This window comes from Lepus europaeus, chromosome 4, assembly GCF_033115175.1.
Source record: "Lepus europaeus isolate LE1 chromosome 4, mLepTim1.pri, whole genome shotgun sequence".
NCBI classification, from domain to species: domain Eukaryota; kingdom Metazoa; phylum Chordata; class Mammalia; order Lagomorpha; family Leporidae; genus Lepus; species Lepus europaeus.
The window spans coordinates 11748696-11776326 of record NC_084830.1 but is presented as its reverse complement, the minus strand read 5'-3'; the positions used below and the strand labels follow the sequence as shown (position 1 = coordinate 11776326).

General features: G+C 43.9%; 1 protein-coding gene across 1 annotated transcript in view; it reads right to left on the bottom strand.

Annotated features, from left to right (window-relative positions):
• The window catches only part of ADCY8 (adenylate cyclase 8), a 252622-nt gene extending 227332 nt beyond the window's left edge, over window positions 1-25290 (bottom strand). Inside the window, exon 1 of the mRNA XM_062189454.1 lies at window positions 24328-25290. Within this exon, the coding sequence (XP_062045438.1) occupies window positions 24328-25290 (963 nt within the window). The remainder of the gene's footprint in view (window positions 1-24327) is intronic.
• Window positions 25291-27631: the final 2341 nt, after the last annotated feature.

The window sequence follows — 27631 nt, the reverse complement described above, 5'->3', positions numbered from 1 at the left end:
AACCTGCTGTGCCACAGTGCCAGCTCCTAACTCCACTTCTTAGGTGAGAAGTGTGAGGCTCGGGGGTGTGAAAACACTTGTCAATGCACATGGCTGGGTGGTGGTGGTTGAGCCTAAAATACAGACCGAAGTCTGCTGATTCCAAATTTCACCCTCCTTTCTGAAGGTTCTGCTTTTAATCTAACACCTGAATAAGATGCCTGTGTGTACCTAAGAAGAAGAACGAATATCAAAATACAGTTATTGATGCAAATGCTTTTCTTTACTCATCATGCCACAAATAATTCTTGTATGCAAGGTCTGTGACAGACACAGACAGAGACCTGAGATAGCTCAGTGGAAAATAGACACAATTTCTGCTCTCTTTGCCTGCCTTGCTAGGAGAGACAAATAATTTAAATTATTTGGAGTGATACTCTGTAAAAAGCTGTTTTAAAGAAACAGATAAAGTTTAAGAGAAGAGCATTGTGGGGGTAGGCTGTGGATGCAGTGTGGGGAGAGGCTACACATTGGAATCAGAATGTTAGGGTAGATGCTCTCACTAAAGGGGTCGCTTTCAAGCCAAAGCTTGAGTGAATCACACAACTGTGCAGGCAGAGGACATTCTAAGCAGAAGGAACAGCCAGTGGTAAGACCAGGAGCATATCTTTAAGGTGTTTCTGGGAAAGAGGCGAGGCTGGAACAGAGTGAATGAGAGAGAGAGGGAGAGAGAAGAGATAGGCTAGAAGAAGAGACAGGATACAGGTAGGTCTTAGGAGCCCTTCTTGATCATTGACTTTACCCAGAAAGAAATGGGGAGTCCTGTTAGATTTGGAGCAGAGGAGGAGCTGGCTTCAGTTCAAAAGTTATCCCCCGGAAACCATTGGCTCCTCTGCTAGAATTGACAGAATACAAAATAACAGGCTGGCTGCTTTCTGCACTCCTCCTGAAGTTTCTTTAGCCTTGAGTCACCCCCTTGCCTCCATCCAGTGCACTGACGAAACAGAAGGGGTCTTTGGTGGCCATACGCACCACCTTCAATTTGAAATGCCTGTGATGCTAATAACAGAGCAGGGAGAGACCTGAGCTAGATGGGATTGGAGGCATTCAGACTTCTACCCAAGACCTTCTTCTCCAGATCAATGTTTGATTTTTGAATTTAAGTGACGCAATGTGTTTGCACAACTGCTGTTGATGGTGTCCTAGGTGAGCTCTTCATAATCTCCTGGATGGGCTCATGCATGACCTCACTGCCTGTGATTGGCAGATGCTGTAGCCAACTGACCATCAATGCATCCTTGGATTGCTGGTTACAGCCTGTTCACAGTGAATCTTCTTTGCCTCTCAAGTGGTGGCAGAGAGGTATGCTATTAACAGAAAAAAAAAAAAAAACAGAGGATATGAACTGCCCAGAACTGTAGCCTACTCAATACTTAGATGTTAAGAAACCTTTCAGGCCCTTGTTTCCTGATCCAATAAGCAGTGTGCCTAGTAATTTGCCCTCTGCAACCAGGTTATTATACCATCGTGTACATTAAACACCAGAAAACGTTAAAATATAAATTGCATTACAAATGCCAAGTGTACTTTTTTCAGTTTTAGTGCTCCATGTGAGTGGGTCATTTGAAATAAGTGTTAGTTCAAGGGAAGGAAGAGATTTCTGAAATAAATGTTCTCATTCAATATTTAATCAAAATAGTGACTCAACATAGTTCCAAAACTGTCTCCTTTAGCTATTATTATTTTTAAAGGTCAAATAGAACATTTAAAGAAAGGTAGTCTTTTTCCCCCTTTGATAAAATACAGCATCTTGCAGAAATGCTATTTGCACTCAGTATATCATTTCAGTTTCAGTTGAATGATTTGGAAATGTCAGTTGAAATATTAAATGCATACATTTTTATTAATCAGGTTCTCAACTTGTGCTGTGCCCAAAGTCTCCTGCCAACATTCACAATGGTTGGCTGTGTTATCTGGTGGTTCTGTTTGTTCATTCAATAAATAGACACAGAGCATCTTTTATGTGCCAGGTAGTGTTCTGGGAACTGGAGAGATGGCAGCAAATTAAAGAATCAAGGTCCCTGATTCCATGAAGCTTCCACCACAAGCTGCACAATGACAGGCAACACTGATGGGATAGACACTGTTCCAAGACTTTACTTGCATAATCTGTTCATGTTCACACTCCTTCATAAGGAACACACTGTAATTACTCCCATTGTAAAGATGAGGGAACCAAGGCTTACAGTGGCTGAATAACTTGACATGACATACAACCAGTAAGTGACAGTGTCAGGATACAAATCCAAATACTCTGACCCCAGGGTATGTGTTCTTATGCATTTTGCTGAATCATCTTTCTCTATTTGAGACCACATACGTATAGGGAGTAAGTATTCTAAAGATTAAAATTAGTGAAGGACATTAATACAGACAATTTTTCTAGCAGTGGAGGTCTAACCTCATAATCACAAAAATTTGTTGGTATCTCTAAATCTTATCCTTGAATATCAGTACATTTGCAACCTCTATTAGTGAGGTGTTCCCATCAGAATAATGACATATTCCTTCCAATTCAAAATATATGGAAATGCCAGGCTCCTGTGGAGCTGATAAAGAAAAAGAGGAAGGTGGTGGTAGGAAAATTGTTGTCATATTGATAACAATGAAAATGAGGTTCTAGGGCATATTAGGCATTAGTGACCTTTTGCAATGGACAAATATGATAGCTGTTTATCTTACATCAACAACAAGCATTATTTTCTACAAGTAATGTTGTCACATAAAGCAAGGTGCTGTATGGGATGGAGTGAGTTCCCCATTATTGGGGTACTCAAGCTGAATTAAGACAAACATTTGATGGAAAATTTATAGATTCAGTGTATTGATCAATATTATGTGGTTGATTACTCATTTCAGTCCCATTCCTCAAGTTGATATGATTGATGAATGACAATATGGCTCAAAAATCTTCCTCAGTAACATGTGTGTTCATGGGTGTATGTGTGTGATCCTATTATCTATCTATCTATCTATCATCTATCTATAATCTATCTTGTCTCTATATCCAATACTATATATTGTCAACACCTTTTTCATGAGGTCAACAAATTCCATTTTGATTGTATGACTTAGTCTTATTGAGAGCATAATAAATAATAAATAAGATAATGGGGGTGATGTTTAATCACATTTCTGTTTATTTCTTTAAAGACTGTAGAAACCACAAGTATTTTTACCAGAACATTGGCTATTAAAAGAAGAGCATCACCCTGGCACAGAAATTTTGTGCAGGATCATTGGCATAACAATTTGGCAGATTCATTAAGTCATCCACTCTTGGTACAATTCCTGCTAAACTGATGGTACTAAAAATACTTTATCTGCAATTTTTAGTCTTGCCCAGGATTTGAACCCCAGAGAAATGGACCAGAAGCCTGGCATAAGCACTTACCTTAACTCTGATTCAACTCGGGCTTATCTCACCTTCTTGAACATTGAGCTCCTACCACCATACATACTAACTAGCCCTGTACACCACCTCAGGTAGTGCCATTCATTCATTCTTAAATAAGTATTTATCAAACATGGGATGCTGAAGATATTCAGGAGAGCAAACAATATGATTCAGTTCCTCTTTTCATTGCATTTCTGTTTAGAGGGAAAGGAAGATGTGGAAAAAATATTCTTACAACTCTCTCTCTCTCTCTCACACACACACACACACACACAAACACACATGCTTGGGAGGGAGAGAGGGAAAGAAAAAGAGAGATGATTTCTTAGAAAAAAATACGGGAAATTTGAAAGTGTTATTATGTTGTGACTTAAGAGAGGGCAAAGGAAGTTTCCCTGGGTAAGGTTCCTAGAAGAACGGGGGAGGACCATCTTGGGGTAAAGAAGCACAGAAACTTAGGGTTGATAGGCAAAGAAGGCAGAGATCCTTCTAGGAACTGAATGAATGACATTGTGACTTGAAGATTGCAAGCAAGATGAAGAATTACACTATCTGGGAGAGACCAAGGCCAGATCTGAGAGAACAGTACCTGAAAGGCTTTTGGCCTCCGTCTTAAGCGCAAAAGAAAGCTACTGACATTTCCTGCAGGAGTCCAAGCTATCGTCCTAAGAAAGTTTCACTGCTAATACTGTATGCAGTAGATAGCAAGTGCCAAGGGGATGCTTGGAGGCTGCTATAATTTGGGTAAGGGATAATGTCTTCTGTTCCAGAGTGCCAGGAGCAGTGGATGGACTTGAAGATATTCAGTAGAGACTTGCAGTGGATGCATCGTAGGCACTAAGAGAGGTAGATGTGTCAGGGATGCTCACTGAGCTTTCTGGCCTGGGCAAGTGTGAGAATGGAACAGACAAGCCTGGATGCATGGAGATCAAGATCCAGGAGGAGGAGAGGTAAGGCAAACAGCTTGAAGTAAATAGGATTTTTCCTAGACTTGTTTTTGAGTCTAGCTGTTCTACATTTAACGAACTATTTATAACTTTGAAAGCTGCAGAGTCTTGAGCTTAGAAGTCATTTAGTTCACCCTTTTTCTTTTGTCCCAAGTCCCTGACAATGGACATATGGCTTTTGCTGGATAACTCCAGGGATGAATTTTTAATCTCACAGGCCTGGTGCACTTTCAAAGAGTTATAAATAGGAAGGCCTCAGCATCTTCCCTTGGGAAACGGTTGCACATGTCTTCTGCAGCTGTAATTGCTGCCTGATATTTATTCTAACGCTATAAATTATACATCAGATGTCATAACATCTGACCTGGGTCTTTCTGTTCCCCATATCTCAAGTATGGAACAAATAAAATAAAATAAAATAAAACAATACTTATAAAATAAAAATTTCTATCCTTGCTTAGAAGATCATATTACCATGCATAAGACAGAAGAATTGTAATTGCAGTGTTCAGTCAAGGAGTAGTGAATGTTAACTTATTGAACAATGCACTATGGTTGTATTTAGCAGGCAGTATTCATTAAAAATGGCATTGGATATTGGTAAACCAAAGTAAAACTGGATAAAGAAAACATGAACTATAACTTTATATTACTAAAACTGTCCAAGAAATTAGCAGTGCAGGGTTGGTGTGGTAACTTAATAGTACCATAGGTGTCCTACAGTTCTTGCTCCTTTGTGGTCCTCCATCCTCTGTTGGCTTCCATCTGTCTTATGGTCTTTGATGGTTATGGAAGAGTCACACATGTGCTAAAGGGGTTGGGGTGGGAGAGAAAGGGGAGTCTCCCAGATAGATAAGGCATCATTTAAGATATTTTACTGATTTTCATTTTGGCAGGTAATGAGAAATAGAGAGATATAGAGAGAAAGAGAGAGAGAAGTCTTACTTCTACCGGTTCTCTTCACAAATGTCCACAACAGCAGGGATTGGACCAAGCTAAACCCAGCGCCCAGAACTCAATCTGAGTTGCCCATGCGTGTGACATCAGCACAGCTATTTGATGATCACCTGCTTCCTTGCAGGGTGCATCTTAACAGGAAGCTGGAATCGGAAGCAAAGCTGAGACTCAAACCCAGACACTCTGCTATGACATGAAGGTGTTGTAATTGCTGTGTCAAATGCCTGTGCCAAACATCTATTAAATGCTTTCCCAAATCCTCCTGGAATGCAGCTGGAAATAAAGATCAAACTCTGGTTCTGTGTGCAAGGTAAAAGGGACAATTCCTATTGGTAGTCAGCTAGTTGAATATGAAACATAGCTGATGTTAAGAAATCTGCCCCAGGTTACCACGTATGCTCTCAAATGGTTTATCATTTTAAAGCACATACAGGAACAATTTTGGATAATTCAGAATTATTTGGGTAACTAAATCTGGATTATTTTCAACAATATAAGCAGGAAAGCAAGGAATTTGTTTTAGCTTGTAGGGATCAGGATGAAAATAAGGGCTTGTTCTGAAGATTTTGATAATTTACGTAATGATTCTTTTCATTTTCCATCTGGTGTGCACACCAATCTGGTCTTGAAGAAAGAGAACTGTGAAGTCATCAGAACTTTAACCTCATCTAAGTCTAGATTTCTTAGTTTTATTTCCTACATGTGAGGCATGGCCACAAGGTCAGGTAAATGAAGATATCATTTCTCAAGTCTTTAGAGCATCAGTGTATGGAATCCATTGAAGTCTGAAACCTACGAGGCAGTTCAGGTACTAACAGATAGCTTTTCTGTTTTGCCTTCTTGCTCTGGTAATAGAAAAGACTCAAGAGTATAAAATATGTTTAATTTGGCTTTTCATTCTTCAAATTTAGCACCCAGCGGACAGTTGATTAGTGAATGGAATATGAATGACTAAATGTGAATATAACTTTACTTAAGTGGCCACTGGAATGTCCAGGTTGAGAGTAGTAGTAGCAGTGGGAACCCATGTATATTTGGAGCCAAATAGACTTAGGCTTGAATCCTCACTTAGCCACACATAATCTGAATGACTTTAGCCAGGCTAATTTCTGTGATACTCACTTTTTTCATTTTCAAAATGGAAGTTACCATACTATCATTCAGAGTATCATTAGGAGTGGGCAGGATGTGTGAAAACCTAACACAGAGATATGGATATAGCCTGTGAACAGGAGATGTTAGGCCTCACAATGGTGGGCTTGTACCAAGTATTCTCTGAAACAAATGGATCATTTTCTGATGCACACCGACCAATGCCAGTACCAACACCACCACCAACAGCACCAATAAGTCACTGTCAAAGTGGCTGTGTTCTGTTTCCTTACTTTCTCTTTAAGAATATATGTTGGCCAGTGCCGTGGCTCACTAGGCTAATCCTCTGCCTGTGGTGCCGGCACCCGGGGTTCTAGTCCCGGTTGGGGCATCGGATTCTGTCCCGGTTGCCCCTCTTCCAGGCCAGCTCTCTGCTGTGGCCCAGGAGTGCAGTGGAGGATGGCCCAAGTCCTTGGGCCTTGCACCTGCATGGGAGACCAGGGGGAAACACCTGGCTCCTGGCTTCAGATCAGCGCGGTGCGCTGGCCACAGCACGCCAACCACAGCGGCCATTGGAGGGTGAACCAACGATAAAGGAAGACCTTTCTCTCTGTCTCTCTCTCTCTCACTGTCCACTCTGCCTGTCAAAAAAAAAAAAAAAAGAGTATTTGTTAAGAATTTAGTGTTCAAACACCTAGAAGGAGGGGTTTTCTAGAGGAGTATTTATCAATCACTTGGTGGACAATTGCAGTGCCTTGTGGGTTATGGAGAAGAGGATGACAAGCAACAAGGAGAGAGTAGATCTTCAACTTGCCCGATAGGCAAGCACCCATTTCATTTGATTTGTATGTTAGTGCTTAGCCTAGCCTGAAACAGGACCTCCTGTCACTCTAAAATTTTGTTTCTCATTCTGTTTTTTTTTTTTGAATAAACTTGATATTTAACTTGCTATGAGTTTTTCTACTAGTCAGTCTTATTGTCAATGGATTAGTTTTGTAATCATTTTTAAAAATTTATTTATTCGACAGGCAGACAGATGGAAAAACTCTCATTTGCTGATTCACTCCCCAAATGCCCACAATGGACAGGTCTAGGCCAGGCCAAAGCTAGGCCCAGGCACTCAGACAAGGTCTCCCATGTGGATAGCAGGGATTCAACTACTTCAGCCTTCACTGCTCTCTCCCACAAACTGTGCTGGCAGGAAGGGAGAGTCAGGAGGTGTAGCCAGGAATGCACTCCGATATGGGATATAGGCGTGTTAACTAGAGTCTTTTTTTTTTTTTTTTTGTAGAAAGCTGAATGAAAATTTGTATCTATCTTCCTCAAAATTAGGAAATGATTTTAACACAGATAAAGACTTGCATGTTGGGATCTTTAGGAAGATATATCAGCATTAAGGGCAAATGGGTTTTTTCCACATAAAATGTTCGGATACATGTCAAAGGAATGAGTCCTAAAGAAGGTCAGTTGTATCTGGTGGGGGGAATGCTGTGGTAACATGCAGTTTGAAACTGTCTCTCTTGAGGTGTATGTTTGCTCCTAGTAGGCAGTGATCACTGCTGCCAGCAATAGTTGACATGGTAGAGCCCTCCTGTTGATTTCACACCACTCAGGTGGTCATAGGTTAACTCACCTGTTGACAACTGTCCTGGGTATGGCAGAGTTTTATGCCAACCAAACAGCAGTGCAGCCTGATCCTGTGTGATCACATTAAGCATACTTCTGGTTTTACAGAAATGTTAATAATACCACTGCGAGTGCTTGCTGATAGCCATTTATTGGTTCAAAATTCCTTAATATTCATAAACTCCTTTATTAGCAGTGAGGTTTTAATAGCAAGTATCTTATTCTCATCTTGTTAAGGATGATGTGACTAAAAAGTACAGCAGGATTCAATGAGTGTCTGAAGGCCATATTGTCTGTTTCCCGGGGTCCACAAATAAGAAGAAACCACCAAAGCCAAACTCCCAGTCATGATTCTCAAGCTGTATAAATGCCTAGCTCAATCACTGCTGTGCAATATTGACATACAGTGGCTTGTTGATCGCAAGTAACATGCACATTTTGATAAGAACCAGATAGGCAATTCTGACAAGTACCATGATGTCACTAATTACACGCTGAAAAGAAACAATTGTCTACCAATTAACTATTACTGTTACCAGTCCCTTCAAAACACACTGGATGTCTGTAGTAACATAAGATTTTACAACTGACGGTGCCAATCCAATTAGGCCAATAGAAAGAATTAAATAAATTAAATATTAGCCACCATCTAGTAAGTAATTCTCTCAGTATTTGCTAAATCATTACTCATAATTATCTCCCCAAGTTTCTCAGAAGTCAAAGTCCACAACAAACTATGTTTTCCATAAGGATTGCCATTATCTGATCTTGGAAACCAAATAAACCAGGAAAGTACACAAATACCCATATTCATAACAACTCATGGGAAGCATTTCTTCAAGCTGTGAGGAAACTCAAAAATTGTTTCATAGTGATAGAATTTTGGAGCAATGAGAAATTCTTTTTTGCAGCCAAGACAATTTGATTGGCCTGTACAAAGCCACCCTGTGTTGGATATAAAATCTGAGGTGGGTGTTCTGTGGACTATTTGGGTGCTCTTTTCAATGTGATGTACCATCTGCCTGGCTCCACTGTTCAATAGAAATTATCATAAGCATGGCTACTACTAAGAATCCAATTTTCATTTTTTCTCTTTTTCTTTATTACTTTTAACTTACTGCCTCAGGAACTAGCATATTTAATTGAGACAAAGTGGCCATAACAAACCACCAAGCCCAGGGGGCAACTTTGAAGTGAGACAGTTGTAGATTGGAAGCTCTGATTAGTCATGTGACTGAAGGGAGATGATGTCACCACTCTGAGCTCAGCATCCTCATGCATAAAAGGGAAGCAGCAGTATTGATGCTAATGTGATTGACAGGCATTTACTCAACAAGGCGCTGCTACAAGCTTCCCTTGGGATGTGTCAGTGTCTATTTCAAAGATATAGAAAAGGACAGACCCTGTTCTCAAAAAGCACATGGCTCAGTAGCAGAAATAAGAAATGCATTATTCCAGTCGTACTTGGTATCTCCTTTTTCAGATTTTAATTAAAAATAATTTCTGCAAATCAGTTCTAGTCAGATTTTTTCTTTCCAATAGAATCAGTGACCAGGACTAGAATGAGGCAAACTGGGTACCAGGAACACAAAACTGGATTAATTGCACCTTCTGTTTTTCATTTTTCTTTTTTTTTTATTATCAAAAGAAGAGCCACAGAGAGAGAGACAGAGGGAAGGAGAGAGAGAGAGAAATGATTTCCATCTGCTGGGTCACTCTCCAAATGGTCCCAAGGGCCAGAGCTGGGCTGATCTGAAGACAGGAGCCAAGAACTTCCTCCAGACCTCCCACATGGCTGCAAGGGCCCCAAGCACTTGGGTCATTTTCTGCCGCTTTCCAAGACACATTAACATTAACAAACAGCTGGATCAGAAACAGAGCAGCATGGACTCTGAACCAGCATCCCAGGCAGCGGCTTTTACCCTAAACACCACAGCATGGGCCCTGGGGATTGCTCCTTGTAAGGTTTGTAAAGGTGCAGGATTGGTGCCTGAGAGTAAGCGCCTCATTGAGTTTTACACCCTCACTCCCCTTACCCTAGTCATGGCTCTGCAACAAATCTGCCTTAAAAGCAGTTCATTGGGTTCGAAATCATTTACTTAACAAGGTCGTTATCTGATGGCTGTCACTAGCTCTGGGTTATAAACTAGTAGCAGGGTCCTGGATTGGTCTCCTTGCCATAGTGTTTTTGCTATCTTTTGATGGCTATCTCTTGCAAGCCATGGTACTCCATAAGTATTTGTCATTCAAAGGGCTACATGAAGGAATGAATAAATGATGGATAAATGTTGCCACGGTCTGAAACGTCTGTATCCCCTCCTCAAGATTCAAATGTGCACATGCTGAGTCCCTGAGTGACAGTGTTAAGAGCTGGGGTCTCTGGGTGGTGATCAGGTCATGAGATGATGGGGCTCTCATGAGTAGGATGGCTGCTTTATAAGTGGACCTCTGAGAGTGCCTCATTTCTGCCACTCTGTGAAGACACCGAGAGAAGATGGCCATAACAGACAAGAAGCAAACCCTCACCAGACACAGCATTTGCTGGTGCTTTGACCTTGGCCTTCCCAGCCCCCAGCACAATGAGAAATAAATGTTTCTTGTTTATAATCCACTCAGCATATAATATTTTGTTATGGTATCCTGAATGGACAAAGATCAATTTAAAGGCATTGGAACCAGAGGACAGGGACTTAACACCTACTTGGTGGAATAGCAGAGACCCATTGCAGAGAATGCGGGGTCTGTGCTGAACAACACCAGCACCTTGCCCTCTGAATGATAATCTGCAGCCTACCTTTCCTAGCCACTTGTTTTGAATTTTTTATTTGGTAGAAGGTTAAGCTTGTGATTGTAAAATAAACTGAAAGTATGTCATTGTAAAAATTAAAACAAAAATATGAAAGGAAGGAGGAGGGAAGGTGGGAGCATGGGTGGGAAGTACCATTATGCTCTTACATCGGCATATTTGAGGGGCCAGGGCTGTGGCTCCGCCTGCAGTGCTGGCATCCCACATAGGTGCTGCCACTGTCCTGGCTGCTCCTCTTCCAATCCAGCTCCCTGCTATGGCCTGAGAAAGCAGTAGAAGATGACTCAAGTACTTGGGCTCCTGCATCTCATGGGAGACCCGAAATAAGTTCCTTGTTTTGGACTGGCCCAGCTCTGGCCATTGTGGCCATTTGGGGAGTGAACCAGTGGATGAAAAGACTTTTCTATCTCCCTCTTTATCTGCAGTTTATTCTCTCAAACAAATGAATAAACAAATCTGCATATATGAAATACATGAAATTTGTTCACCTTATATAAATAAAAAAATTAAAAGAAAAAAATGAAATTCAGAATCTTGGGTGTCTCCCAAATCCAAATTTTAGAAAGAGATTTAAGTGATTTCTACTCATACTAACGTTGGGAAAGCCTGTGTCAAAGGTCCAATGAGTTTTGCCAGGTGAAGCCTGAAAAATGGCTTCTTTGGGCAAATGACTCATGGAAAAAAGTGAGTATTCTGAAACAAATGATAATTACAAATAAAATGCATTGCATGATTCCTCCTTACCAGGCCCTGATCTAAACACTCCATTGTATTAGTTTATCTCTTCAATAACCTTCTGGGGTACTATTTTTTTTCCATTTTATAGTGAAGAAAGTGAGGTAGAGTAAGATTGAGGCCCTAGTTGGAGCCATGAAATCGATAAATGGCAGGCGAATCCCAGGTGTTCTAAATCAACACCCTCTGCCATGATCCCTAGACAGTGCTTTCTTTGTGAAATGTGCTGGCCTGATTCATAGCCTGCCTCAACAAAATATTCTCCCATTGGCAGAGTCTTGGGTGAAGGGCTGCCTGTCTTTCTGTCAAACTCTGTAACATTTATCTTCCCCTCTTCTCTTAAAAATCTAACCTCAGGTCAGATCGTGAATGTCAAAAAAATAGTATTCTCAAATTAAGCACATGCCACATATTTTTAAGCTGGCAGTTGTCTTGGAGAAAGAGTCTAAGAGGATTTCTGGGACTGGTGATACCTGAGTGAATGCTGACAGATAAGAAGGGAAAGAATTTTTCTAGAAAACACAGGTAGGCAGAGGCAACAGATTATATAGAAACTGGTGATGATATTCAACAGAATTTTCCCAATGGAGTGATTTGATAAACATACTAGCATTTGGGAAAGGTCGCATTGGGTGGGAGGTGGGGAATGACAGACTTGAGAAATAGGGGAGGGGAGTAAAGCACTAACACAGAAAGAGTAGGATAGAGACCTGTGAATGGCCCCCAGCAATGGGAGACAAGATCATCAGATTTTCACACAGATGTGGAAAAGGAGGGGGTTGGTGTTATGAGCTGACGTTGAGCTGCCTATGGGACTCTTAGATGGAGGTACTGCGAAGGTCACTAGATTTCCTGGTCTTAGGCTTGGCAGAGAAAACTGTGTTGGAGATAACGTGTGAGGAGTGAGCAGCACAGAGGCTCATGGTTGTTCATGGAGAGGGGGGGTTTGATTATTGCTCAGTAGGGATTATACAGTGAGATAATAGGGAGACATACAGGATGGAAATCTAAGGAGTACCAACATTAAAGTCCTAAAGGTATCCAAGAAGGAACAGCATGCAGTCAGTGCTATGCCATGTTGTAGAAGCTCAACAATGACTTAAGTACCACTTTGATTTTGTGAGGGCCACTGTCCAGCTGGCAAGAGGGACTTGGAGGCCAATAGCTGTGCAACACGGGGCAGGAAGGATGGGCAGGCAACGAATCATGCTGTAGGAAGAGAAGGGACGTCTAGCTCAAGAATTCTGCATTTTTTCCCCCTGTACTTCTAGGTTTGAAGAAATTTTTGCCCAAAGAAGCCACTCTATTTATTTTGCCAAAGTCACTGAGAAAAATCCATAGCAAATATAGGATGAGAATTTGTGGTTTGTACATTTTTAAGGAAATGGACTTCCATGATTTCAAAAATGTCTTTAACTGTCCATTGGCACAGTTCTACCCTGGCTGAGATGGCTAGGGCACAGCCCCAAAAGCCGCATATGATGTCATTACTTCACTTTGTAAGAGGGCAATATCTCTCTGTGTCATAAATAGAAAAGAAGAGACCTTGTGCCAATTGAAGACTGACCACTGGACTGTGAACTCATTTTCCAATGAATAGTTTACCACCAATAGACCAAGGGGACTCTCTAAAGTAATGGGGGAGAGAGGTGCTTGACTTTGAGCTCAGAAGAAAGCAAATTTGCTTTTCCTGAGTTTGTTTTTTAAACTAATTGACTGCAGAAAAATGAGCTAAATGGGATAATGCTTCACAGAACTAAAACCAGAAGAGTTTCTCATAGTTTTATTCAGACTTCATAAAGGCTGTTTTAGTTAACTACTAGGCTCCAATACCTAAAATTGGTCCTTCATTTGCTTCTTGTCAGTCAGCAGATAACTGATCTAGTTAGGGCAAAACCTGGTCTTCAGGCAATAGGCTTTATGCTGCAGGACTAATTAATTATCTAGTTTTATGCTTAACAAAGTCAGCCTGCTTTGTTCAATGTCCTCCCCCGAGGAATGAGTCAGGTCATCTCTGTTCAGAAGTCCAGGAGTCAGGTGGAAAGGCTGGCGCACCTTCTACCTACTGTTGCACCTATGTAATGCAGGAGGGTATCTGGCAGACAGGGGTTAAGCCAAAGGACATGCCAGTGAAATTGGACACGACCCCCTAAAATTTATACAAAAATGTGGCCCCTTAAAATTCCCCAGAAGTACTATCTGGGGTGCCACATGTGCTACCAGAATTTGGGGTGCCTTACAATTTCACCATATGCTTGTTAATAAATCCCCAATATTAATAAGTCTGAGAGGGTTCTTGCCTAATATTTAGAGAAGAATTCTAAATACCAGCACAGATAAACGAGGCAGCTTCTATTTAGTGAGAAAGATGCATAGGAAAGTGAGATTTATTTATTTATTTAAGAGAGGTAAATAGGGGTTCATACCAAGCACCAGGAACCAGCCACGTGGAAGAGCATCTAGGCCTGGAAGCCTTGGAGGCATTGGGCTACAACAAGGCCCTCCTGGCAAGAGGCCAGGGAAAAGAGAAGGGCCAGGACACACAGTGTCCTAGGGCTTTTAACCCACTTCCAAAGGGGAGTATTAATTAACCTGACTGGCTGGCGGGCACCCAGGTGTGGCCAGGTAGGGGGATGAGGTCACACAGGGGCATGCTGAAGGTATCAGGTAGGGCGTGAAGTCACACAGAGGCGTGGCGAAGGCATGGTCTTCCAGCTCACAAACCTAATCAATTTTAACCTGTGTGCCTGCCTACTTCACCAGCATTTGGGAAAGGTCACATACCTAAGAAACCAAGTTAAACATGTGATTTTGAGTGTGCCATAAAGTGAGGAACTCCTGAGCTACAGACTAGGATTCAGAACCACGGCACTGAAGCACAAAGAAGGATGACTGGATGATGCTGTACTTGGACTCTATTTTAAGTAGGTTAACCTGATCCATTTAAAATTTTCAGGTCCATATTGTTTTCTTTAAATAGTGTGGATACTCACTTGCATTTTTCTTCCCATTGTTTATAACTGATTTAGCATTTGTATAGCAAAAACTGAGCTTCCAGTTCTTTGCACAACTGCACTAAGTACTTGATAGGATAATTCCTGGTGTACTTTTGCCTATACTGAACAGAGAAACTGATTTCTCTTACCAGTTTCTCATTCTCTGTTAATGACTGTGCGACTATGTGTAAGGAAGAGAGAGATAGAGAGATGGTAGGGGGAGGGAGATAGTTACATCATATTCCTCATCCCATTCCCTTAAAAGTATGGTTTTCAGAGTCATCCATGTGCCAGGTGCAATGGCAGAAGCTAAGGACACAAAGAAGAGCAAGATACAGCCCTTGACTTCTAGGAGCTCACAGTCTGGTTGGCATGTGGACTCTCAATGATGTTGCTGCTTTAGAGGAACATACAAGGCACAGCAATGTACCAAGCAAATGGATGTGAGCCTTGTGGGAGCTCCTTGCCAGCCTTCCCTTCATTGGTGGTTGGGTTTCCTGGGGCTCCAGAGAAGCTCTTCAGGTTTTAGATGTGGTTATTGTAAACACAGAGTGACCGCTAGATCTCAGAGCTGAAGAACAGCCAGGCTTTCCCCTGCATAGCGCAGACACTCCCTCACACCATGTCCTCAGGTCACCAAGCTTGGTAGGCACTCAGATTGTGACAATGTGATGCTTAAATAACTGGCATCTTACCTCTTTCAAAGGGTTCTTTTACCCTCCATTATTAGTAAGGAAGAGTTACACACCACTATTTCTTTCAGAATCTGACCTTTGACTTTATGCAACTCCTAAGAGAAATTCACTTCAGCTTTGATGTTCCATGCTTCAGATGTCTATAATAAAAAGAATTCCCAAGACTTGCATTAGTGTAATGTATTTGCTGCATCCTGGGCTACAGGAAGGTTTGAAATATCAGGTACAAACCTCTCAACCATTCACCTGAGTAAAAAACTCCCTCCCCAAATCCATCTAAGTATTAGCTCCATTAGAGCAATGACTTTATCTGTACAGCGCATGTGTCCCAAGCCCTGGAACCTAGAAAGCAGTCAATAAATATCTGTTGAACAATTTTCCTACTCAGTATGCACTCTCCCTTTCTTTCCAATGAAATACTAATTTTTTGAGGAGCAGCAGCATTGAATCTATTTTTGCCATCCTTTCCTTCTTTGGGAGTGGCAATGTGCCACAATTCTGGTCCCTAAAATACAAGCAGAGGTCACTGGGCAGGGATGTTGGAGAGATCCTAAAAGGGAAGAAGAGTCCATTGGCCCATGCCTTTGACCACTTTGGCTTTTGTCCTTCTCCTTGTCAGCCTGTAAGGCAGCTTATGTTGATTTGCATGTAGAACCAGTGGCTTTCAATTTACCTTGAAGAAAGAGCTCCCTTGATAAGAATCTCAGCTTTCCCGTGCAGAAACGTCATAACAGGGATCCCATCATTTCAAAAAGCAGCCCACCGAACATGTCTATTGGTTACAAAGCCTTATTTTATAAGAAATCAAAACCAATCCTACCGTAGTGGGCATTCTTTGGTCTTCTAGGACATACCCATAAAATGACCAATCTCTTTGTTGTGGCAGAACCCTAAGTATTTGAGGGCAGTCAGTACATTCCTGTATTCCTTCTATCATCAGGACTTCAATGGCATTAGTCTTCTTTCTCAACTGTTCTTTTAGAATTTTAATGTTGCATTTCTCCTCCTTGTGGTCTGAGTCAAAGAAATACATGCGTTTTGATTACGCATTTCCTAATCCTTAATAGTCTCTATTTTATAAGCAATCATGTGCATTCAGCATGTAATCACATATGCACACACAGATACACATATAAATCAAGAAAATATTTTGAAACAGTTTCTTCTAGTCAACTGGAAAGCCAGCTGACACAGGACAATGATGTGTTGTTTACACAATGAGGTGGTTATAGTTTCTGTTTTCATGTGAAAATTTCACAGTGTAGACATTTTATATAAAATGATAATTTTTAAAAGTCACTCATTTAAAAAGAAGCCTCAGAACATTAGTGTGATTTATTTTCTTATCTAGTTCATATCTTTACAATCATTTCCTGGTATGGGGGAATTTGTGCTTTGAAGATATTTTGCAATTAGTAGTACTTGAACTTGGGCATATAAGGCAGGAAGGGGAGGAATGGGACAGAAATACCAGTAGCTAATGAATGTGTAAGGTATTGCAAGTTATTAAATCTGAAAATGGGTGATCCGGCTGAATGAAATTCAAGTTTTAATTTGCACACATGCCTATTTTGGTGCCCAATGAATAGATATAAAAAAAATAAGCAAATGCGGGTTTATTTGACAACATGTCCTGTCCAAAGTTCATTTTGTCTGTGGAGAAGGAAGTCTCATGATGATGTTTGCTGGTAAAATGGCTTTTATTCCCATCAAGATGTGGCTGAGCCGTCCTTGGAATGTCTGGCATCTCCATGGTTAATTAACCTGCTCAGCATTCTTCCTCTACCCCACAGGGCTGACTGTGAAAAATCTTGCAGTGAGAAAAGCTGGCTTCTGAAGTGTTGCTTAAGTGACCTGACTTCTTAGAATAGTCCTTCATAAACAAAACTCACATGCATAATTTGAATGTGTAAATGCAATTACATTTCCTGGAGAAGTACAGGACCCATTTGACCGGTTCCCTTCTCTGTTCAGGCTGGCTAATGTCGCATTCTTCTACACAAGCCCCAAGAAAATCTAGGGAAAGAAATTATCTACATAATCTTCTCTCTTGCTAACTCAGGTTCAAACCTATGTATCAACCTTCAATTTTGCTGTCAACCTTCAAGTTCTGTTTCTTAAATTCCAGCTCGGGGAAAGTATTAGGAATAAGCTTCAGATGCAATATGTCAAGTGAACTGATGTTGTCCAACGGCTTATTCTAGGCCTATCAGTCTCTCAGAGAATCAATATTGTGCCCTGTTGCTGGTGTGAGGGGAGGTTTGATATGAATGTTGCCTATGTTTTGGGAATAAACACATCCACTCAAATAGACATTTGTGAAGTGAATAAATTAGCATCCTAAGAAATATTTAGGCAACAGTGAAATGTCACATCAGCATGAGCATGGTAGTGTCCTGATTACACATTGCCAGCAGCAGTACTCAATCTGGGGTAAAATGTTTTTTAAAGTCTTCATTTTTATGCTTGATTTCACTTATTTTTGATGAGCTCTTAAAACACCATCCATCATGAAAGTGTAAATATGATTAAAACATTTGTCCCACTTTGCATGACATTGTGGCTGCTGCTCCAGAAGCGAAGTCCCCCAAGTCCTCCCAGTTCTAAGCTCATTATTCCCTGGCCCACTGATACCAGTCAGGTGATATTATAGGATATGAAGGAAAACAAATTCGTAATTCACTCTTGCAAAGTACATGTCACAGAATCATTTTACAAGTCTCTCTAAATACACAGACACCAAATCTGCTAGTATCTTCAGGGCAAAGATGTCTACAGGCCAGGGCTGAAGTGCTTTAATTGGTCATTTCAGTCATTAAAAATATCCTTTGCAAAAATCATTCTCTATCAACACACACGTATACATAGAAAGAAAAAAAAAAGAGGAAGGGAAGAAGGAAATAGGTAGGGAAGGATGGAAAAAAGGGAGGGAAGGAGAAAGAAAAAAACAACAGGAAAAAAGGTAGGAGAATGAACTAGGAGAGTCTTAGATATTTTTCCATTTCCTGGCATTCAGAAGGATCTGCTGGGAAGGCTGACACTCAAACCTATTTCTGAAAGGCATTTTTCTCAGACATTCTGAAATGTTGTAATTATTTTTTATAACATATATGAGTTTACTAAAGAAAAATGTACAGAAATGGGGATTTTTGGGTGTTTTAAAAATGTGTACCATAAGTGAGGTGCATTAAATCGGAGCCCAGCCATGTTCATTTAATGTAAATTTATGTTCTTATGTGAGTGTTTACCTTGATATAATCTACCAAATTGGGATGATTTAAGTCACATGCTAATTGTGATACATTAAGTAGTCACAGAATTCTGTCTATTTGAGTTAGCTTCAAAACTCCTTAGACTTAGACAGAGAACATATACTATCATTCACTTATGTTTAAATTTTATAAATTGGAGAGATGCTGCTAATCTATTATACTCATTTTATCTTTACTATGCAGTGAGACCTTCACTCAAATGGTCAGAAACGCATACTTAGGTCATATACAAAGCCTGCCCCGTTCTTAATCACTACCTTCTCATATCATACACCACCATCATACCAAGTACAAAAAATGCATTTTTACTCAAAGAAATTTTTAAAGGCCAAATGGTAGGCTAAATGCCCCTCATTATTAGTCAAGTTAGAGGATCATTCTTTAATTAGCATTTTTCTGGCTCTAGTCTCTACTGTTTGATGGGGTGTGCATTAAGACAGGGAAGAAAATGTTGCATGGGAAATTAAAAACTGGCAGCATGACCTTGAACACTAACTAGCTTGGATTTGCAGACCTGGCTGCCTTTGCTTGTAGAGCGATCTTGGAGAAATCACCTACACACTGACACTTTCACTTATCTCCCTCAGCAAGAGGCATACAAGACTAATTAGCCACTGGCTGTAACATTTTAGAATCCTCAAGAGGGAGGCATAATGCAATCATCTTTCTGGTTAAATATTACTGCCTCTCAGCTTTCCAATAACTAAATGATTTCCACCATCTTTTTACTAATGAGCTGAAGAATGAGAACAAGATGAGTTTCAAATGTTAGGTAGCTCATATTACTTTCACCAGTAATTAAAATAGTATCAAATACTAATTGTAATAACAGTGATGTCAATTTATCTACCATGTAAAAGAATCTAATAAATATAATCTAATAAATAAAACCTTATCATTAATATTTTATTTAAATAGATAATGTCATTTTATAATGAATTTCCTGATGGATAAATTGAATTGCTAGGATAAACAGTTGGTTTAAGAACTGGAATGAGGGGCTGGTGCTGTGGAGCAGCAGGTTAACGCACTGGCCTGAAGCTCCAGCATCACATATGGGCGTCGGTTCAAGTCCTGGCTGCTCCATTTCTGATCCAGCTCTCTGAGAAAACAGTATAAGATGGCCCAAGTCCTTGGGCCCCTGCATCTGCATGGGAGACCCGGAAGAAGCTCCTGGCTCCTAGCTTTGGATCAGCACAGCTCCGGCAGTTGCAGCCAATTGGATAGTGAACCAGCGGATGGAAGATTCTCTCTCTCTCTCTGCCTCTCCTTTCTCTGTGTAACTCTGACTTTCAAATAAATAAATAAATCTTACAAACAAACAAACAAAAAAAGTGGAAAGAAATCAAGGTTTTAGAGAGAATCTGTATGAGGCAGCCCTGTCATTGGCTTGAATCACAAACATGTAGTTGATTTAACTTGAATTGGGTAAGGCTTCTCAAAGAATCAATAACTGTAGCCCTAAGGTTACCTGTTGCTGAACTGGGCTCAGGATTCCCAATGACATTCTGGACCCCAAAACAAATGAGGATCATATATGTCATAGACAATAACATGTGTTTGGGTGGGAAATTGAGGATTTTTACTGTTAATTGAGTGGAGGAGACCTAACACTCTCTTTGCTGATGGCAAGAAATCTACTGGATGTCCTGTATTCACAGGGTAAAGCAAAGGGTGGTCCAACTGAACATGGGATTTGTCCTTCATCTCGAGAGTTTACAGGTATTTGTAGCTTGCATGTTGCCTGGTCAAGCCACAGATGTAATTTCCTTGAGGAGGGAGGGAGGAGAAGCAGATTCTCATAGTTTGGATTAAGGGAAGGCTGGCTCATTTGTTACGTTTGAAAATGGCATTTTCAGTGAAGTGAAAAGGCTGCCAAGGTGATCTGACTGTACTACCATTTCAGTCTGCTAGTTCTTGAAAATGCTAAATTTAAACATGAGCCACCTTCTTAAAGGGAATTAACATAAATGCAGAGAAAGATGATATTCTTGTGTTTATGGCCTTCAGTTGACACATTTGTATCTAGCTGGGTAGGACGATAAGCCAGGTACAAAGAACTATGCCCATCAATTCCATTATTTTCCCCTCATAATTTTCCTTTGGCTTTTTCATTAAATGCTCATTCATGTGCTATATGGAGTATTACTCTCTTGAGTAGTAAAACATATACTCCTGGCTCTTGAACAATTTTAAATGCTGATATGTTTGGAATGATAAACCCTAAAATGCTGCTGACGAGTGACTGGCAGTGGAACCAAGGTTTGAATCCTTTCCCCACTAGGCTCCTGATCTTCAGGCTGTCCCTTTAATACTTCTAAGAATCTGCTATTTCTTCTCTGAAATAAAAAGGAAGGACAATGCCACATGTTTGTCATCCTTTGATTCAATAATGGACATAAAGGAGCTTAGTTATGTGTGAAAATTGTGCAAACGCAGATGATCATCATTGTCCTTCGATTTCTCCAAGAGGTGTTTATGTGTAAATGACTGCTTTACACACAGGCAACTTAATTGTATGTGTATAAGTGTGTGCATATACATCTTTGGGAGAGTTTTGAACAACACAATATTGCTTATACACTGAAGAGTTTTATTCATTCATACAGCTGAGTGTCTACTATGTGCCTAGCATTTTCCTGGATTCTAAGGATAAGTAAACATTATAGACAATGTCCTTTTGCCTTTATGGTATTTACATTCTTGTGATGATGGGGAGGAGAAACAAAGTAAACACCGACAAAGAAGATAATTTCAGATAGTGCATTGTTCTGGAGAAAATAAAACAAATCATGCAATGAAGAGCACGGGATATGCCAGTCTAGACCCCTGAGAATGTGACAGTCATATGAAGGCCTGGGGGAAACTCTTCTAGGCAGTGGTGCAAAAATAAAGGGGTAAGAAAAGAGCTTGGGGATGGGGCTGGCACTGTGACTCAGTGGCTTAACGCCCTGGCCTGCAGCGCCAGCATCCCATATGGGCGCTGGCTCAAGACCCCGATCCAGCTCTCTGCTGTGGCCTGGGAAAGCAGTGGAAGATGGCCCAAGTCCTTGGGCTCCTGCACCCATGTGGGAGACTGGAGGAAGCTCCTAGTTCCTGGCTTCGGATCAGTGCAGCTCCAGCCATTGCGGCCAATTGGGGAGTGAACCATCAGATGGAAGACCTCTTTCTCTGCCTCTCTTCCCACTGTGTAACTCTGACTTTCAAATAAGAAAAGAGCTTGGGGAATTTGAAGACAGAAGAATGGATGATGTGTTTAGAGTCTGAGGAGGAGCAAAGAAATATGGAGAAACGGTAACCAGCTCAGAGGATTGAGTGTACCTGACGAGGAGCAAGGATTTTACTCTTGTTGCTATGAGAACCAGTGTCATGTTTTGGGTATGTCTTAAAATATTACCAACTATGGAAAATGAAATAGTACCTTCTCAAAAATGACATTTAAAACAAGCAATTAGGTCTCCGTTTCATCCATGTGCAAGACATAGGAAGGAATCTTGAACCCATAGAGGGCGCCAAAGGAAAATGTTTAAAAAGGCTCCTTCAGCACCCGAAGTGAAAGGAGAGCGCTCTGGTTTTCCCTTCAGAAGCTGGTAAAGGGGGCTCGACCTCTGTAAGCATAGTTTACCTATAATTCCTATCTGAGCCAAAAGTTGAGTCAGCGTGGCTTGCATGTACCCGGACTTTGGTTTTCACAGTGCAGGATTGTTTATGATGAGGTGGGATTGGAAGACATTTGGGGGTTATTTTTAATCCTTGTCCATCTGGTAGTATTTGAGTAGAGTATAAAACAAAGATGGAGCCAAAATTTACTTTCTGGATTCATTTGGCAAGAAAAGTATCTCTATACTTAGAACTTTGAAAATATTCATACTTTGCCACTTTGGATGTGTTATTCTAAATACTATTCCAAAGTTACTTGATGAAGTCTTTTAGTAATGTGTACCAAGAAAGGCTACCGTATGAAAGGCAGTGGGTTATAACAAATGGAATTTTATGCACATAATCCTATAGTTGCAATATATTATGAAAAACTCAGTGAGTTACATGAAGAAAGAGGAGGGGAGAAGGGAAATAGCTAAGATGAGAGGGAGAAAGGGGAAGAGGAACAAGTGAGGGAAGAAAAGACCACTGATTCTAAGTATATGATACAGAACCGTGCGAAAGAGAGTGAGAAATTTGAGAAGAAAGCAGATTCTTATGTATTGGGACTCAGATCTGGGTGCATGCAGGATTGAGAAACACAGTTAATACACTGCATAGTTTTATATAATCCTAAACAAAGTATATGACTTCTTTGAAAATCCAGAATGTACTATAAGTGGGTATTACAAGTTCATGATGACTTTGAGATAAAATTCATTATTGTCTTTAACAAGGAGAAGTGTAACTGATAAGCCCTTGGAGCAGCTTTCATCTTCCCATTTCATGACGGATGATCACAGCCATGCACTTTATATACTCTTCTTTTTTTTCACCCAGAGAGACTTTAAATGGCAAACAGATAAGTAACCTGAGGAAATGGATTTAGAGCCATCAGAGAGGAGATAGGGCACCAAACAGACCAGAAGCCCAGAGGTCAATGATGAATAAAGACTCTAACGATGCCAGACCTAAAAACCAAGAGTCGTCTCCTTGTACCTGCTTCTTTTAAAACCCATTTCTTCAAACCTGACCAGAAGGAAGAGGAACTTTTAAGTTTCTAATATGGAAAAAGGGACACTGAGTTTGAGGACAGACCAGAGACACATAAGGCAGATCCCTGTCCACGCACCTCACCTCAACCTTCTAAATGAAAACACTTTAGCTGACATGCTACCCTAATTTTCAAGAAGCCCTCAAATTCAGTCTCCTGGTACCTACCAGCATTTGGTGAAGAAGTGCTGGGTCATTAACGATGTACTGGTTTAGTGAGTGTAAACAATAGAATCATTGTCTAACTTCTCAACCTCATGAACTTTGTTCACAGAAACACATCCATATTTAATAAGGAAGTACAGGGAGAAAAAAAGACCTAAGAGTGAGATTCCACCTACATATTTCAAATAATCTACATCAAAATACCCCCTTTCAGTGACTCAAAATACACATTATTTGCCAAAGACCTTGGCTTCTCCAATTCCTGAGATTCATTTATTGGGTTTTGGATCCTGTAATGAGAGATGATATCTCAGATCCCCAAGGCAATAAACATAATAAACATTTTCCCAAAAACTCATGTGTCACAGGATTGTTCTAAAGACTGGGTGAGATTAACACATGGATGGTATCCAGGACTGGCGACAAGTCTATGTTTAGCAAATGTTGGTTCCTTTGTAAACTCAGGATTTGTGGCATGGAGATAGACAGATACCCAACTCTGAACTCCAGGGTCCTTCCCACACCAAGCTGTGACTCCTAGGGGTAAAGCTGATAGAGAACAGGTATTTCCCTTCCTTTTCTGTCTCCTGCTCCAGAGATGGCAGGTCGAGGGTGGGGTGGGAGGGCCTGAGGAGCAGAGAGACTTTCTTAGCTGATGTCAGAGAATTTCAAAGAGCATCACAGTAGAAGCATAGAGAGTTGGTCAAAACTTTTAGAGGTCATTTGGCTCCAGATCCCCTGAGAAGGAGAGAGACCATCCCACTCACAGCCAAGGCTCCCCTTGGTGACAGGCACAGTGTGGGGCTCGGGGAGGGGACCACAGAGAGGGAGGCAACCCTGGATCGCTCTGAACGATTCCTAAACAAGTCGAGGGGGTGGGGCGGAAGAGCAGGGCAGGCAAGATTTACCTGGTTGATAGAAATGACTGCTAGCCGAGGGATGACCACTTGGAGGACCACCTGCAGCAGCGAGGTGCCCAGGCCAGCCAGGATGGCCCAGGTAAGCGGCAGCGGCAGCATGCTGTACGTGGCGAAGAGCGTGAAGAGCACGTAGCCTATGCCGTCGCCTAGAAGCCCGTAGCCGAGACCTGCTGCCAGGATCTGGGTGGTCATGGCCACCCAGGTGACCACGCCGCTGTATTGCAGGTACGTGTGCGAGGTGGTGTCTTTCCTGACCACCACCAGGGCACAGATCACCACCTCGATGCCAGTGAAGAAGCCCAACAGGATGCCCTTGAGCGGGTCCATGGGTGCTGAGGCCAGGCTCAAGTGGAGGACCAGGAGGGTGAGTTTGGTCAGGACATCCAGCACGTTCATCACCACCTCCGATTTGCGCCTCTGGCCCAGGAAATAGCGCTGGTACAGGCGCTCCAGATCCCGGGATTTGAAGGAGTTGCGCAAGGTGGGGAAAATGACCCCTCGGTAGCTGTAGCCCCCATTGAGGAAGAAATCCGAGTTGCTCGGGGCGCAGTCAAGGTGCAGGAAGCCCAGGTCGCCCCCACCTCCGCTGCCGCTGGCGCTGCCGCTCCCGCTGCGTTCCGGGAAGACTTTGGAGCCACCGGCGCTGTGCGCCCGCTCCCCGGGGCCCAGCGAGTAGAGCGGCAGCGCGGACTCGCCGGACAGCTGAGGCGCGTGGTGGTTGGGGCCGCAGCCCGCAGGGTTCGAGCCTTTCCCCGAGCCTCCGCTCCCGCCGCCGCCGCCGCCGCCCCGGTGCCCGTGAATGAAACGCTGCTCGGTGATGTGCCGCACCGCCGTCTGCCACAGCAGCCGCTGCGGCCGGGAGCCGCTCCCGCCGTCGCCGGCCGGGGGCGTCGGGTGGATGGTGTAGAGTTCCTCGCTGCCGCTAAGGAAGCGCACATCGGAGAGCTCCATGGCGCCCGTCCGCCGGCGCTGGCCCTGGGGGAGGCAGCTGGGGAGGGGGTCCTGAAGACCCGAAAGTCTCCTGTTGGGTGCCTGGCAGAAAGCCCTTCTTTCCTCAGCTGCACCGTTGCAGGTGCCCTTGGCAGGGTCCTGGTAGGTCAGGTCATATTGCGCCCCGGGGCAAAGGGCTCCTGGAAGATCGAAGTGGACTCTCGCGTCCTTGCGCGCCGCCCTCCCGCCAGCCGGCGCAGCCCCCGTGCTCAGCGGCGCTGGCGGCTTTTTGTCCGCAGAAGCCGCGGCGCTCGGAGCCACTCAGCCCCTTCCCGGGCTCTGGCTCCGGGGCTGGTTCTAGGCTCCGCGTCTTGGCGCAGCCTTTGCTCTCCAAGAGGCGCCCAGGCGCCGGGGCGCCGTGCTTCTGCTGCGCATCGGGCGGGTCCCTGGCTGCGGCACTGGGCTCCGGACGCCCACGGCTTGGCGGCTGCAGGGGGGTGACCGGGGGCGACCAGCGGCGGCGGTGGTAGCGAAGTTAGCAGCTGTACATTACCCTTCCGAGAACTCCATTGCGCCGGGATGGGAGCCGGGGCGGAGCTGGGGGCGGGGGCAGAGAAGGAGGAGGAACGGGGGTCCGAGAGGTGGCTGGACGCCCCGCGGGAGTGTCGGAGAGGTGGTAGGCTCAGCACTAACAAGTCACCAAACAGTTAATTTGGAGGAAGGGGTGTGCCGAGGCTCCCTCCTTGGCTCCTTCCTGGCTGTCGCCACTTCCACGGCGAAGACTGACAGCGCAGCGCAGTATCTGGCCAGAAGCCTCCCCCGGAAAGGTGGGGGGCTGGTGGCGCCAGCCCCAGGGTCCCAGCCTCGGCTATAAGGCGCGCTCAGTGCTTCCAGCTGTGCTTCGGAGAGGTCGTAGCGCACCGTTCCCATCCCCTTCACTTCGCTCTTTGGAGTCCATTTGGCCCGGAGCTACGAGGAGCGGGAGGCAGGGGAAACAAAAAGTGAGGAGGGCTCCAAGGCAGACAGCTCCGAGAAACTGGTGGTGCGGGTCCCTGGGGGTTATAGAACCGAAGCTCGGCGGGGGCGGGGGGTGCTAGGTTTGGGCGAGAGAGGAGGCCCGAGGCCGCGTGGAGGTCACCCGGGACGACTCCGGGTGCAGGCGAGCACCGCGTGCCACCCTGGCGCTCCGAAGCGCGCTGCGGGTACCCGGCGGTCGGGAGGAATTTGGAGACCTGTCAGAGCGGTCAGACACCGGCGGCGACTTAGACCCGCCCCCGAGCTAAACCACGCCCCCTGAGCTGGCGGAGGGACGAGGAGGGGGCGTGGCTGGGACCTGGCACCCAGATCTGGCCAGGACGCCCCCAGGTCTCGGAGCAGCCGCCCGCACGGCCTGGCGTGGAAGCAGACCCCGGCGGGTTGGCACGGGCGAGCCGGCTCGCCGGCTGCTCCAGCAGCGCTGCGGTCCAGCGCTCCCGCTGGCCGCGCGAGCCGGTTCCTCCGCTGTTCTTTTTTAGGCGCTGGCTCTGCTCCTAGGCAGGTGCGGAGCCAGGACCCTCAGGCCGCTTTCCCCAAGGACTCCCAGAGCCCCGAGAGGTGGGAAGGAAGTTCTCCTTCTTGCCCTCCCCACCTGGGCGTCTTCTGGCGAAACCAACTTTTTCCACTAAAAGCAAAATCCACCCCCCCAAGAAGATGCAATGGCAGGGGCAGGCGATCTGTTTACTACATCACATAGGAGAGCGGGAGGGCGCAGGGCTTAAAAACAGGGCCGTCCCCGGCAGGCCTCACGCACCAAGTTTCTCCCCGCTTACAGTAAGGGTCGAGGAGGACGACGTCAGAATGGCATTTTCAGGGGACAGCCTGGAACCTAGGTTTCCCGCCCACCCGGGATCTGCAGAGCTGCTGCCGACAAAGCCCAGGGCGGCGCTGGCCGCGGACCAAGTCACAGTGCCATAGGCGCCCAGTGCCGGCGCCAACGCCAGGCAGAGAGGGTTCCCTGGGTGCCGGTGCGCAGGGCGAGAGCGGCCGCAGCATCGCGAGCCGGGCTGCAGGTGAGGTGCGACTGCGGCTGTAGCCAGCGGAGCACAGTCAGCTGATGGCCAATGACGTCAGGTCCTCAGCGCTTTCGCGCTCCCCGTGGCGCCCCGTGGAAGCCCAAATGACCGCCTCTCTTGGCCGCCCCCGCAGCCTCTCCCGAGAGAGAGAGAGAGAGAGAGAGAGAGAGAGAGAGAGAGAGAGAGAGAGATCCCTTGCCCCAGGGGAGAGAACTCCCGCCGGGAGCCAGAATGGCGTTCCACGTCCCAGTCCCACCCCATGCACTACTTCCAGCGTTATGAGTGAAGCCTGTGTCCCAGAGACAAGAGGT